Consider the following 15674-nt stretch of genomic DNA (forward strand, 5'->3'; position numbering starts at 1 on the left):
TTAAAGCTGCGACTCAAATAACAAAACAGACGATTCAAAAATGTAAATTTTTATTACATAAAAAAGAACGAAAAACATTTGATATTTCAACAAAAAAAAACAAAAAAAACCCTGCTACTGTGACATCACTCAGTCAGCCAGAGTTTGAAGGTCCGGTCGTAGGAGCAGGTCGCGATCAGTTTCCCATCAGGCGACACGTCGACGCCCATCACCTGGAAACAAGAGCACATGTTAAACTCCAAACCAACCAATCAGCAGCAGCCGCCGCCAAATGGACCAATCAGATCGCAGCGTTGCCGTGTACCTTCCCCTCATGTCCGGCGAGCGTCTTCAGCGGCGTCCAGCCCGGGTGACTCCAGACCTTCGCTGTGTTGTCGTACGCTCCGGTCAACAGGAAGTGACCGTCCGTGGCTACACATACAAGACAGGAAGTGAGGTCACAGATACAAACAGGAAATACAAACAAACATTTTAACATTGAAATGAAGAAAAATAAAGTTTTAAAGTGATACGCCAACATTTTTTTTTCCGTGTCTTGCCTCATGACCAGCAGATAGACACCATCCTTTCGACTGTGCGTGCAGTAACCATGGAGATAGAGCCGTATCGCCTGTAATTAGCTTAGCTCAAACACTGGAAGTGTATGGGTAGTGTTAGCCTGCCTCCTACCGGAGCCGAGATCAGCACTCAGAAGCTGGTTTCATTTTAGCTCTAAACTCTGTAAATATATCACTTTATCGACATTTCAAACATGTTTAGGTGAGAAAGTAGCCGTTTAGATCAGCAGTGTGTCGTTAATTTGTCTAAATACCAGCTGTTTACAATTTTGTTCGGACGAATTCTGCGAATTGTGACCAACGCACTTCCGGTTACTTTCACAAAATAAAACACACGTTGCCCTTTACATACAGAAAACCATGACGATAGAATTTGTGCTTTTACTTTGAAGTAGGAAGCTAACCTACCCTCGATGTAGCTAGCTTGAACCAAAATTAACCGTCTTTGCTTGAACCCTCCGTTTTGACCGATCTCGTCCCGTTAGCGGCATTTGACCGCTCAAGATGCCTTACCGGAGAGTTTTGTCAGCTCTGAGACGAAGATCGGTCCGTTTAGAGTTGCTGAAGAGTTTCTCTGATGACTTTAGGTGGAGGCAGGCTAACACTACCTATACACTTCCAGTGTTTGAGCTAAGCTAATTACGGGCGATACGGCTCTATCTCCCTCGTTACTGCACGCACAGTCAAAAGGATGGTGTCTATCTGCTGGTCATGGACTCGGGAGTGAGGCAAGACACGTAAAAAAAAAAAATGTTGGCGTCTCCCTTTAAAGAAGTTGTGGTTACGTTGGAAGCGGACGGCGGAGACCAGGTTCTGGTGGGCGGGGACTGTGTACAGACACTTCCTGTTCCTCAGCTCCCAGACCTTACAGGTGTTGTCGCCACTTCCTGTCGCCAGGTGATACCTGCGAGAACAGAACGACGCGTTAAATAACAGCTCTGCTCTGATTGGCTGTTGTGACCGTGCTGCTGCTCTGTGATTGGCTGACCCGTTGGGGGAGAAGTGCAGCGTGTAGATCTCCTTCAGGTGACCCTCCAGGAAAACGACGCAGCGGCCGGTCCGGAGGTCCCACACCCTGCCGAACGAATCCAGCCCTCTGATTGGACCACAGACAGAGAGGGGGCGGAGTCAGAGACACAATGTAAATTTACAGTGTTGTGTAATAGTTTGTCTGTTAATGTGAAACAGTTCCTCAAGTGGAAGATGAAATGATCTCCAAAAGGCATAAAGTTACAGAGAATCTATCTTTTTCAATATTTTAATCAATATCAGTGTTTTATTTTATTTATATTATATTATTATTTTAGTTTTCTACAGTTCTACAGTGAAAAATGGAAACAAAGCAGCAGCCTGCTAAAGAATGGGAAACCCAGAGACTTGAGCTCTCAGATAACATTGACCAAGGCATCAGACAAGATATTTACTATACATTGTGATAGTTTCCAAAAGGGGGGGGGGGCTACTAGCTACTAACTATGCAGGGGGCCTAACCTTTTACTTTTCTGTTAGTTTGAAAATGTAAAAGACGAAAATAAAATAAACATACAGTATATTGTTTAAAATGTAAAGGGAATGTGCCATCTGTAATTTTGTCTTTTGAAGAATGTTTCATCTTCCACTGCCTCTGCACAGTAATGGTAGTATTAGTATTAATAATAATAATAATAATTAGACTGGTCAGTACCCGGTAGCAGCCAGCGATCCGTCAGGGTGAAAGGTCATGTCGTGGACTCCTTTGCTGTGACCTTCTTGATGGAGGATTTCCTCCTGGACCTGAAGGTCCCACAGACGCCACGAGCTGTCGTAGCTACACACACACACACACACACACACACACACAGTACGTATTAGTAACAGGGTTATTATAGTTCACTAAAACTAAAACTAGCAGTGAAAAAACAATTACGTAAACTGAAATAAAACTAAAATTGACATTTTTTCCAAAGAGGAAAACTAAATAAAAACTTCAATGAACAATGACAAACTGAAACTAAAGTAGAGTCAGATAACATCAGCTTAGTTGTAGTTTTTCTTAGAGATGTCTAAAGCTGCAGCTCAATATGGGACGACTTGGAGTACGACCCACAGGGAGATAAGAGTGAATGGAATCTGATGAGGAACTGATGGGAACATTATGGGATGGATGCAACTAAAATGTTCATCTACAGAGTCTCAGAGGCTTTCTGGTAAAACCTGAACAACTAAGACTAAAACTAAATAAAAACTAAACTAAAACCTTAACAACCATTAAAAACGTGATCACTTGTTAATCTTACTAAAACTTAACTAAAATTTAAAAAAAATCAAAAAACCTAAATTTATATGTTAAAACTATAATAACTTTGATTAGTACAGTGTACACAAAAACGTTGGAGCTTCATATAAAACTTCATTTACTGATTAAAACGTGTAAACACTGAACAGAAGGATGATTAAACAACAAAGGCGACATAAAAGAGACGAGGAGGAAAAGTCAAAGATCCGTTACCTAGCAACCAAAACGCAACTTAACGCTATAGTAACAGACAATTACAGACAATTTCAAAATAAAAGCCTTTGTTGTTGTTTTACCAGGTCGTTCCCAGGAACCGTCCGGACGGATGCCACGTCACCCGGGACACTCGCTCACTGTGACCCTCGATGTCCGCCACCGGCTCGTCACTATGGCAACAAGACATAATGTTATACTACTACCATACTTATGCTGCGTTCAAGACAACTCGGAGGTTGGAAATCCCAACTCGAAAATGTCCGACTTCCGACATCATTGCATTCACGCTGCAGGAACTCGGGAAAAAAAAAACATGGATACCTGAAGGAAGTTTGGCGTATTAATGGGGCTCACAGCTGAATATGGAAAATAAATGCAACAGTAAATTATGTTTATTTTGGAGGAGAGACGCCTTGATAACCATTAAACGTTATTTTCGTCACATACGAGGACCACAATTTCACACCATACAACAATCACAGCTTAATATAAACGTGTTTCATATAGGCTACTGCAATAATACACAAAAATATGCATTCAAGCCTCAACAAATAAATTAAAATGTCTAAATTCTAACCGTTTAAGACGAGGGCTGCCATGTTTTGATGTTGTCGTGACCAGGGTTCCTACAGTTTAAGCCAAATTAAATTTAAGACCAACTTCATAATAAACACAAATGCAGAAAAAAGAAAAAAACGTCACCACATCAATTACAGAGGGTTAGGGACAATTTGACCCACTTTCCTATGTGATCCAAGGTAAAGTGACTGCTACATGAATATTGGATAGTGTCTCTTTCCAGCTGTCCTTTCAAAATAAATGCATAAAAAGTCTGGAAAAAACTAAAAAACACTGACTCGGGAGCTGTTGGCGGTGAGAAATTTAGCGTTGACGGCCGCCACTAACTTCTCTATGTCGAAATGTTACCAATTATTTTGAGATTTGAGACTAATTACAACCATAAAATACCACTTGCCAAGTGTTAACATTTTTAAGACTTTGGAAAATTTGATTTAAGACATTTTAATGCCAATTAAGGCCTTGTTTTTAGATTAATGAATTCAATGCCTTTTAAGACTTTTTAAGGATCCGTACGAACCCTGGTGACGTCAAGTTGGAAAGTCGGAGCTCTGATATGTATCCCGACCTGTAATTTCCGAGTTCGGCGCCGTTCAATTCATTTTTTACAACTCGGAGCTCGTTTTTTTCCGACTTCCGAGTTGTCTTGAACGCAGCATTATACTGCGACAGGACGACCATATAAGGGCAGGAAGACCCCCCCCCCCCTCACCTCTCCAGGTTCCACAGCTTCACGGAGCCGTCGGCCGCACACGAGGCCAAACTGACGTCGGCTTCTTCCAGAGAGACGCCGGCCTGCGGGCGGAAGACGACGGAGCCCACGTTGGTGTTGTGTCCTTCAGCCAATCAGAGAGCAGGGACAGAGACAGGGGGAGGAGCCTCGGTTACATAATGAATAACAACCACAAACACATAAACATATAAACAGTTTTGACTGATGATCAATAACCAATAATCAATGGATTGACAGTGAGAAGCTCCTCCCACCTCTGAGCGTGCGGATCAGGTTGCAGTCGGGGACGGACCACAGCTTACACAGGCCGCTCCTGTTGGGGGGGGGGGTTAGCATGTTAGCATTAGCTTCATCCTGATAAAGTCAACGCTGAGGCGACGATGTTTAATCTGTATGTTTTTTAAAGTATGTTTTTTTTTTGGGCTTTTTTGCCTTTATCTGATAGCACACAGTGAGATAGACAGGAAAGGGGGAGGCAGAGAGAGGGGGAATGACATGCAGGAAAGGTCTGCCCGACGCGGGATTCGAACCGGGGACGCCTGCGTTGAGGACCGCAGCCTCTACATGGGGCGGCCGCTTTAACCACTGCGCCACGCACCGCCCCATCTGTATGTTTTTAACACACTCACTCTTAGAGATTATAACAAATCTGAAATATCAACTAGCCAAAACAAAATGCTTATTAAAAGGGACAACGAGGAGTTTCTCCAGCGGCAGAACGAAAAATTCCGCGACAATAAAAGTCTCATATTAATGTGGATGAATCTACGTTACCACTTGTTAATGGGCCCATTTTCGATAAATCTATGGTTTTGTCTCTATCGTTATTTTGTTATTATTAGTGGTGGCGGAAATGCTGGGCGAGCCGACCAGCGTTTCTTTACTTTCGGTTTCGCAAGCACTGCCCGGCGAGTCATGAGAATAACGCAGCCGAACTACGACGGTATGTGATCGTCTTCGAACCTCTGACTTTAATTCTTGATGAATGAAAACATGAGTCTGTCTTGCGCCGGTCAAAGAATTTCACGGTGCACGGAGGCTCATAAATGTAGTGTGAAAACGCTTCGCTTTTCCAAAACTCCTCGTTGTCCCTTTAATTCCCAATTCCCCAAAAGTGTAAAGAAGTACATTTTAAAACTATGAATAAGTAGTAAGTGAATAATACTATTTAGCCCTCAAATGAATTTATAAAAAGTAGATTTAAATTTGTTGCAATCGTTTTTCGGTTTGGAATATCAAAGGAGGTGTGAATTTACTTTAAAATGTTAGGAATTATGCTTATGATTGAGTATGTCATTGTTCATATAATGTTTTGTGTTAAAAAAAATCTTTATGTGCTAATGCTAATGCTAGCAGTGGGCGTGGCTTGTTACCAGGAGCCGGTGGCGAGCATCTTGGAGTCGGGGCTGAAGTGGCAGAAGCTGATTGGACGATCGTCACCGATCTGACTGCAGAAGTTGTTCAGATTCTGGAGAAGAAGAAGAAGAAGAAGAGACAGGAAGTGAATAAAAAAACACAGCGCTCTGATGACATCATCACAGCATCTCGTTCAGGAAGTGAACTCCGTCTCACCCTCAGACTTTTGTGCAGCTCTTGTTGACGGATCGCCCTGGTCGCCTCGGCGATGTCCTTCTGATCACGAGCAGCCTCCAAACGCTGCATCGCACTGATGGACCAATCACAGCCAATCAGATCCCCTACCACGTGTGTATGTGTGTGTGTGTGTGTGTGTGTGTGTGTGTGTGTGTGTGTGTGTGTGTGTGTGTGTGTGTGTGTGTGTGTTGCTGACTCACCGTGGGAGCGAGTACTTGGCCAACCAGAGCCGAGCGTCTCTCAAGGAGGCGGAGCCTTCGTGGTACCACGTCTGCTGGCACTGTGATTGGTCGGAGAGAAGGTGTGTACTTTAGTGCTTCAGTGTGTATTTGTGTGTACTTAGTGTGTACCCCAGTGTGTGTTTGTGTGTGTGTGTGTGTGTGTGTGTGTGTGTGTGTGTGTGTGTGTGTGTGTGTGTGTGTGCCGACCTCCTCATGTGACCTCTTCGCTCTCTCTTCGTCTTTCCTCGACTTCTTCAGAGCGTCCGGTCCGACCACCGACAGGACGCTTCGCAGCCTGAACACAAACAACAAACAACAAACTTTACTCTGAAAACAAACGTCCTGTTTCCTCGTCGGTTGAAATCAAACTGTGGCTGTTTTCGACACCGCATACTACCGTACTGCCTACTACATACTGCGTTAGTATACTGTATACTGCATACTGAATGTGGGATTCAGTATACTACTTCAGCAGACCGACGCCGCAGTATGCAGTATACGAGTTTCCCAGAATGCATTTCACAGCAACCGGTAGCAGTAGCTGTAAAACAGACGAAAAGCTGTTTTATTTCCCGCTCTAGCGCTGTAATTATGTAACTTTATTAAGTTTTTTAAATTTTTAATGCGAGAAAGTAATGGCGCATTTCCACTAGCACGGCTCGGCTCGGCTCGGTTTGGTTGTGTTTCCATTACAACTGAGTATCACTAGTGCCGCCGTGACGTCATTTACACGGCGCCGAGCAACGCTCTAAACTCTGTAAATATATAACTTTAGCAACATTTGAAACATTTTCAGGCGAGAAAGTAGTCGTTTAGATCCCCAACGTGTTGAAAATCTGACAAAATACCAGCTGTTTACAATTTTGTTTCAACGAAGTCGGCGTTACTAAAGCTAGCCGTAGTGAGCAACGCACTTCCGGTTATTTTCACAAAATAAAATACCCGTTGCCTTTTTTCATAAGGAAAGCCATTACGATAGAATTGGTGCTTTTACTTTGTAAACAGGAAGTGAACCTACCCTCGCTGTAGCTAGCTTTAAACCGCCGTTTTGACTGCTCTCTCGTCCCGTTAACGGCATTTAACCGTTCAATATGCCTTACCGGAGAGTCTACCAGCTCTGAGATCGGCCTGGTTCATTGTAAAACATTTATTTATTGATGTAAATGTGGTGTTTTCTGTGCGTACAGACCCCAAGGCAGTGCTGCTCTTCTGTCTTACCACAAACGAACTTCTGCTACAGCCACAATTGTTAGATTTCATCAATGAGACCAACATTTATCCCCTCACGTTTTAGTAACGCTTCGGCTCGCTTGGAACCAGGGCTGAGGTGATACCAAAAGTGTACCTGGTTGCAGGTACTGCGTGCTAGTGGAAACACGCAAATAGCGCGCCGAGCCGAGCCGTGCCGAGCCGAGCCGTGCTAGTGGAAATGCGCCATAACTGTTAAGATCCCAAATATACGGCCAGTTTATCCAAATGACGGCTGTTTAAAAGTTTGCTCCAATGTTTTTCGGAGAAGTGAAGCTCCGTAACGACCGGGACATCACAGAGGCAGTAGCCGCTCTGGAGAGCTGCTCGTCCGGCCAACCTCCGTCGTCATCCCAGGAGAGAAAACGATCGCTAATCAACTTACCCGCAGGTTTTTAGAGGTTTACCACCGGCTGGTTAAATTATTTTTAGGAGATAAATGTTGGTCTCATTGATGAAATCTAACAACTGTGGCAGCAGCATTAGTTTGTTTGAATGAAAAGTGAAGCTTCAGGTGTGTATTGGAGAGAAGAGCAGCGCTGCCTCGGGGCTCCGTATGTACAGAAATCACCACATTACAATGAACCGATCAGTCTGCATTAAGTTTTATTTTTATTAAACTATAATTAAGGTACACGGCTACACTACCGTCTTTGGTTACGGTTAGACGTCAGGGGCGCATTGCATTGTGGGATACAGTACACAATGTAGACTGGTCAGATGCACACTGGAGATATTTCCCGAATCACTACGACATCCGGGAACTTTTCGCATACTGCAGATTTTGCTTTTGTTTGCATAGTACATACTGCATTTTGGCCAAATCAGTACGTACTAGCAGTATAGTATGCGGTTTTGAATACAGCCTGTGTTTTTTATTTAAAACTTGTTCACTGAAACATTTCAGTCAGGTAAAAACTTTATTGTCCCACCTCTCCCTGCGGTCAGCCGGTCCCTCTCCGAACAACGTGATTGGCTCTCCCAGCGCCCGGAGACCGGCCTTCACCTCCGCGTCGTCAGTGGAGACGGTGATCTGTCGCGCTCGCCGCCGCCGCTCAAACTCCGCGAGCGCGTCCTGCTGCCGCTCGCTGACCCGCTCCTCCATCTCCATAGTCTCTCCTGCAATGCATCATGGGAAATAGACTCAGTCAGTACGTTTACATGCAGAGCTTAATCGAGCTATGCTCAAAATTCGATTTTGGCGTCAAGTCGGACTTCTGTCCTTGTCTCAATATACATGCAACTGAGAAAATCGAATAACTGACGGGGTCCGCCCCCTCATGCGGCGTCACCCGTCGTTTCAGCGGGTTTGTACGCCCACCTGTCCTGTTGACTTTTCTGTCACCTTGTAAAAAACTGAATATAAACAACTTATAAGCTTAATAATAAATTCTCAACTGCAGTTCCCGACCAGACGTGTCAGTCTGGGCCGGATTCACGCTGAGAATAGGATACGGGCTTCCTTTTTTCATCTCTCTCTCTCTCTTTTTATTTAATTTTTTTATATAAAACACTCTTGCTGGTTGCGCTGTGTGAAATGCATTGAATCGGCGCTGACGTTGGGTTTTTTTTCTCTGTACTTTGCGGGGTTCGGGCGGCTTCTCTGCTCCACTTGGTGCCGTCTCTACTGTTGTGGAGCAGCACACATGCATTGTCCAGTTATACTCTGATTAAGGTGTTTACATGACGGAGAAAATCGAATTCCAATCGCATTATCTGGGTGTCTTAATCGGAGTTCTCAACTCCGATTTCAGTCGGACTAAGGTGTTTACATGCACTTCAGTTGTCCAGTTATAGTCGGATTAAGGCAATAATTCGGTTTTTTCAAGTGTCATGTAAACGTACTGAGTGTCACCAAAGATATTCAATATATGGAAGGATACTCCATGAGAGGCTGCTCCAATGATAGAAATGGTTACACTTCCTGTCTCTCTAAATGGGCGTGGCCAAATCACGGTTAGGTAGATGAAATAGGTAGATGAAAGTGAGATATTAATATTTTCTTATGATAACATTAAATATTTACACTACTAACAGTCATATTTAGCATGACAAAAATAATTTAAATCATTTTCACGGGAATTCGCAGCCGTTTGTTTGACGTTGCCTAGGAGATCTGTGCCAAATCTCGCGAGAATGTGTCGTAGAGACAGAGACAGGTCTGGAACAAAGTGGATTTTCTCCTGATGTGTCCGTCTGAAAATGGCCATTTTCGTGTCAAAATGTTCAGAAGAGATGTGGCTTGTGAAAAATGAGTCCAAAATGTTCAGTGACTGTGGGGAGAAAGACTCGACCATAATCGGTGTTCACGTTAAGTTGTCCCATTGGAGTCAATACACTCTATGCTGCCTCTGGTCTCCCTAAAGGGGCGTGGCCGTGCAGAAGCCCACGTGACATCATACAGGAAGCTGACTGGTCATGGAAGGTCTTGGTTTATAAACCGTCTTTGGTGTCACCACACACACACACACACCTGTAGTTTATTACACCGTTGTAACACCTGACCCACCTGAGGAGATGTTGATGTTTCCCGCCTCGATCCCCGCCTTCACGCCATCGCTGCCTGATGTCGCGCTGCTCGCCGCCTCCGAGATCAGACGTTCTCGCTCTTTCTCCTCCAGGCTTCCGTAGAAGACGCGACTCTTCTTCACGGCCGGCATCATGTCCTCGTCGTCCGACATTTTAACCTCCTTCTTCTTTTTCTTTGGCTGCTGGAAAACTGCATGAGGGAAAAAACAAAAAGAAGTGAGGAAATCTGTCGTTAAAGTTGTAGTAGTAGCTTCCAGTGGCTGTGCGAGATGTTCTTCCGTGTTTACATCAAACATCCAATTGTTTACAACGACGAATGAACATCTGGCAGCAAATCTCGCGCATGCGCACAAACATCAATAGAGCCACTGGGAGCTACTGCTACAACAAGGATAAAAACAGAGATCACATAAATTTTTTCCAAACAACTTTTTCATGTGGCAGCTTCAGGACACTTGGGTCAGTACAGACGAGCAGTATGGAGGTATCTGGATGTTTCATAGTGTGTGTTTTGGACGATTCAAAAGTGAACTCTATCCGCCGCCTCCTAAAGCGTTTTGATGACTCTGAAAGTTCACCAAACCCTTCCTTGGCATGACAGTGAGTGGTGAATTATCGGTTTTGGGTGACGTATCCCTTTAATGGCCCTCCTATATATAGCTCACACTAAAAATCCCATAATACACTGCAACAGCTACCACACAGTTGTGACAAAGCAATAGATTGACAAACACCAAGCTCTTGTTTGTTATGGACAAGATGACACAGGAGAGAAAAGAAGGCTGAATGATATACAGTGGGCTATCTAATAGGCATGTGTGTTTCCTTCTGTTGTTGTTTTTACACCCTTTTCTGAAATCACAATACAGTTTCACCAGCTTGTTCATATCTCATCTATTCTTAATTTGCTTGAAGGCACCGTTAATGAAAAACAAAGTTATTATTATTTTCATTCATAATATTCTTATTATATTGAGAACGTTTACAGAATGCTGGCTGTTCAAATTAATATATCTAATTAAAACAATGTCAGTTTTAGTCTGTTCAATAAATGTTAATAGATCGATTTGTGACCAGCTTGTGACAAACTTAAAGTGTTATACAGTTTTGCCCATTGAATGATTGAGTTTGTTTGACATCATTGAAACAGACTGAACTGATAACAAGAGTTATATGGTTTATATTGTGATATTATAGTTCAGGTGAATCAAACGGACCGACCCCGGTTCAACCCGGTTCCGTTAAAGTCTTCAGATCTTTAGATCCGGGAGAACAAAATGAGCAAAATGAAAAAGTAAAAACAGAGACGATGCAGCAACGTGTTAGCATTAGCATTAGCATTCAAACACCTAGCCTACTTGTCCTGCACGAGGCTCTGTACCATTCACCTGAGCAGACTCACCACAGGTGTTAACGACCAGGTAATGAAGACAGTGTTTTAAATGTTTTAATTTTTATAACAAACTTACAGTCGGAGTCTGTAAACGAAGCGGTGGCGTCTCTCTCTCTCGCTCTGCTACGTGACCCGGAAGTCAACAACACGCCGTGGTGGACTTCCGGTGGTCAAAGGTTGTTGTTCCGGTCGCAGCAGCAACACAAACACACACCAGACACACATAAACAGAAGGAGAGAAAGGGAAAAAACCCGGGAAATCCACGGCACATCTGCCAGGTAAACGTTACTTACAACACACACCTTTATTATCGCGACCAAGGGGGACGAGCGTGGCACAAACCCGGAAGGAACGTCCGTTATTTTTCTACGTAACTGACTTACGTTTAGACGTTTTAACGGACGTTAGCCGGTTAGCTTAGCTTCAGTTTACCCCCAGCCACTCTGCCTCGGTCTATACAGGTGTGTTTACAGGTGTGTGTGCACTGTGGTACATAGAAGCAGTGTTATACATTTGTGCCACATGCTACCATAGAAATGCATGCTACCAGGACTAACTTGAATTTTCCTGCTAGGGATGAATAAAGTATTCTCTATCTATCTAACTAACTATCTATCTATTTAGCATTGGCATTGAAACCTGTTGGCATAGTAACTGTTGTTAGGAGAGACGAGGAACAGCTTGTGACGTCTCCTCTTCGCTGACTTTTCCTTTGCAGCTGCATCTTTTACTTAGGAGGCTAAATCAGTGATTTTACCTTGATTTAATTTGCTCCACCAGGTTGTTTTTATGGTTGTCAGACTTTTTAACTAACAGAGAGCAGAGGAATTCTGTAAATGGTATTTACAGTTAGTTACTTAGTTATGTCCACCGGTTCACCACAAGGATGTGTCCTCTCCCCCTTTACTGTTTATTTTGTGTACAGATGAGTGCAGGAGTGACAAGGAGGGCAGCTACCTAGTCAAATTACCTCACATATTACCCACACTTTTCATCTACTTGCACATGTGCAACCAGCAAATTGAAGCTACCTTCTTTCTTTCTTTCTTTCTTTCTTTCTTTCTTTTTTACACTGGTGAAATGTGAAAGGGACAACTCAAAAATCTGGAATCTGTCATTACAGGTGTCAGGCCAAAGTGTGTGAGGATTATGAATGAAAAGTAAATGTGAATATTTGCTTTGCAAGTCAATTTTACAGTGTGTGCCCCTAAATTTTCTGCTGCTACTAAAATTTTAGGGGCCACTGTGCTCAGAGTAAAAAAGTCTGGAGCCCTGATCTGAATCAGGACATGTGGAGGGTCTTGCTGCTTCATAATAAGTACACACATTAGTTAAGCATTAAAGGGATAGTTCAGAGAAGATAAAGTTGTCTCTTTGCCCGTCAACACTGGTTCTGATGTGACGTCTGCGATTCTGTTTCCACAGCAACAACAGAAGAAAACAGAAGATGTTGAGGAGGAAACCCACTCGTCTGGAGCTGAAGATCGACGACACCGAGGAGTTTGAGAGCGTCAAGAAGGAACTTGAGGTTTGAAATTTACTATCTGTGATCATTACTGATCAATAACCAATAAATATTCTTCAGCATAAGATTAAAAAAAAAAAAAACTGAGCAAATACTTTTGGTTTTGGTACCTTTGTTTATGTTTTGGTCTTTTTTTTGTTATTTTATACTATACACACACACACACACACACACAAAGAAACCAAAAAAACCATAACCATAACCAAAACAAACTAAATATATACAAATATACATCTATTTACACAATTGAATTGAAAATAGCGGTTATCTTTTCAAATAATCATACAGAGGTTTTTGGTGTTTTATAAATGTCAAATGTTTTTATAGCTTTTCCATCTTTCATACCGTGTAGTGTTTGAATTTAGTAGCGGATTTCTATTTTAAATTCCTGAATCCTTGGTTTTGTTTGGTTTTTTTTATTTTTATGACCATTTACATTTGTGAATGTGGTATTTCCCGTATAAATTAAAAGATTCAACGAAAAAAATGTTCTTGCCCTTAACCGTTTTCTGATCATATAGTAGAATTATATCTTTCTTCTTGTCTTTTGTCGCAGGCCAGGAAGCGTCAGCGCGAGGAGGCGGAGTCAGGAGGAGGAGTGGGCGGGGCGTCCGTCATCAGCGTCGACATAATCGGGGGCGGCGCCTCGGCCTCATCGTCCTCCTCAACGACAGTGACGAGGGCGGAGCTCATTAACGAACGGATCGGCTACAAGCCCCACCCCAAACCTGCCACTCTGCCCACGCTATTCGGGAGTTTACAGTTTTAATGAAGATGATGCGTTTTCTGTTTGACCTGTTTTTGAATTGTCGATAAAATATTGGAAATAAAAATATACCTGATGTACTAAGATGTTTTTCATTCCCCGACCCCCAACCCACCCCCAAATATAAATATAGGGTTTGTTTATAATTTGTCTGATTCAAATTACTTCACTGAAAAATGCAGTGTTTATACTTTTTTTATTTGATAAAATCTTGATGTTTTAATTTGAGGAAACAAACATTTAGCAAAGTATTTTACAATTTTTTATAAAAGTTGAAAAATAAACACATTATAAATCTTGTATAATATTCAATGTTTTTACTTTTTAATTAAAGATAAAAATGTTAGAAACCGTCACACTGTTTATGATTTATTTTCATAACAAATGCTAGAATATTTTTTTATAAAGAGCTTAAACAAATATAAAAGACAAAGAGGCGATAAGTAAAAAAAAAAAAAAAAACCAACAAAACAAAAACAAACAGAAAAACCCAAAGATGATTTAACAAAAAAATATGTAAAAACATCTTTATTTACAGTAACAGTCAGTAGCTCTGACATCAACATTTAGACTCCGCCCTCACGCAGTCCAGGAAGTGATGACCAATCAGGACTTTTTTCAAATTTATAACAAATAAACATAAATAACTTTTGACATATTCAGACAAAATTAGTTATTCTTTTTTGCAATCTTTAAAGGGATAGTAGCATTTGTTTTTAAAGTGGGGTTGTATGATCTACAAATAGCCCCTAAGTACTTTAATTGCAGTAGAAGACTCTCTGCACTCCTCCCCTTAGCAACGCCAGCCCATAATAGCCCTGCCCAGAGATTTACAACATACAGTGTTGTGAACAGACCCAAAGAAACGGCCTATTTTCGCGGCCTAAAAGAGGTTTTACCTGAAAAAAATACACAGTTACATTGTTCGCTATAATATAATTTTTTCCAGCCCCTCAAAGTGCAGGAAAAACACAGTTTTTATTTGGACCTAACCAACTGCTGATCGGCGGGCGCTAACCCTGGGCGGAGGGATACGCGAGTTGGTTAGGTCCAAATAAAAACTGCATTTTTCCTGCACTTTGAAGGGCTGGAAAAAATTATATTATAGCGAACAATGGAACTGTGTATTTTTTTTTTCAGGTAAAACCTCTTTTAGGCCGCGAAAATAGGCCGTTTCTTTGGGTCTGTTCACAACACTGTATGTTGTAAATCTCTGGGCAGGGCTATTATGGGCTGGCGTTGCTAACAGGAGGAGTGCAGAGAGTCTTCTACTGCAATTAAAGTACTTAGGGGCTATTTGTAGATCATACAACCCCACTTTAAAAAAAAATGCTACTATCCCTTTAAAGTAAAACGTTTGGTGGCAACAACTTTGGTCCATGATCGGTCGGAAACATTTCCTGGAATAACACTTAAAGAAGATAAAGAATAAGTCGGAGTGGGCGTGGTCTGTGCGATGATTGACAGTTGTGGTTTTCAAAAAATAAAAGTCCACGTTTTCAACAGTTTGTATATTATTTTTTTCAAAACAAACATAAAAAAGAATAAAAAATATAAAAAGATAATAAATAAAAACAGAAATAAACAAGAGTTTATGTTAGTGCTGACAGCTGGTTGGTCCTCCATGGTGGAACCACTTTTTAGTGTTTTAATCCGTCGCCATGGTTACTGTAGTGATGGGGGGGTGTGGCTTAAAGTCTTGACCGTCACCTGTTTCAGTTTCTCGACATTGAGCTTATTTCCTTTTTTTTTTTTTTTTTCAATTTGACAATAAATAGAGGAGGTTTCAGTTTTTAAAGTTTTTGGCCATTTGAGGTTTTTAATGTAAACACTGAAACATCCGTCGTTAAGTGTCTCATCCCAGAATAGTGTCTGTTCATCGATATGTAACAATCCTCAGACCAGATGCTAAAGTAACAGCCCCATTATTCCAGATTTAACGTTAAAGGGATAGTTCAACATTTTGGCAGATTGGCCCATTGCCATAATCCCTATAGTCATAGCAGTAGGTTTGTTACCTTTAATTGTCGGTGCAAGC

General features: G+C 42.0%; 2 protein-coding genes across 2 annotated transcripts; one reads left to right on the forward strand and one right to left on the reverse strand.

The window, feature by feature from the left end:
* Positions 1–119: 119 nt before the first annotated feature.
* Positions 120–11487, reverse strand: prpf4 (pre-mRNA splicing tri-snRNP complex factor PRPF4). The gene is made up of 15 exons (XM_084001400.1): positions 11421–11487; positions 9932–10141; positions 8355–8541; positions 6382–6469; positions 6154–6233; positions 5933–6026; positions 5734–5828; positions 4615–4673; positions 4340–4463; positions 3129–3218; positions 2242–2364; positions 1546–1653; positions 1343–1461; positions 305–411; positions 120–212 (listed from the first exon to the last, which is right to left on the reverse strand). Exons 2-15 carry the CDS (start codon positions 10101–10103, stop codon positions 126–128), a joined length of 1533 nt encoding a protein of 510 aa, XP_083857526.1. The 5' UTR covers positions 10104–10141; positions 11421–11487; the 3' UTR covers positions 120–125.
* Positions 11438–13716, forward strand: cdc26 (cell division cycle 26 homolog). Its single transcript, XM_084001401.1, has 3 exons — positions 11438–11623; positions 12771–12873; positions 13427–13716. The coding sequence occupies exons 2-3, from the start codon at positions 12793–12795 to the stop codon at positions 13637–13639; spliced, it is 294 nt and encodes a 97-aa protein (XP_083857527.1). The 5' UTR covers positions 11438–11623; positions 12771–12792; the 3' UTR covers positions 13640–13716.
* The last annotated feature ends 1958 nt before the right edge of the window (positions 13717–15674 follow it).

Source organism: Trachurus trachurus (genome assembly GCF_905171665.1).
Source record: "Trachurus trachurus genome assembly, contig: scaffold_125_arrow_ctg1, whole genome shotgun sequence".
Taxonomy (NCBI): Eukaryota; Metazoa; Chordata; class Actinopteri; order Carangiformes; family Carangidae; genus Trachurus; species Trachurus trachurus.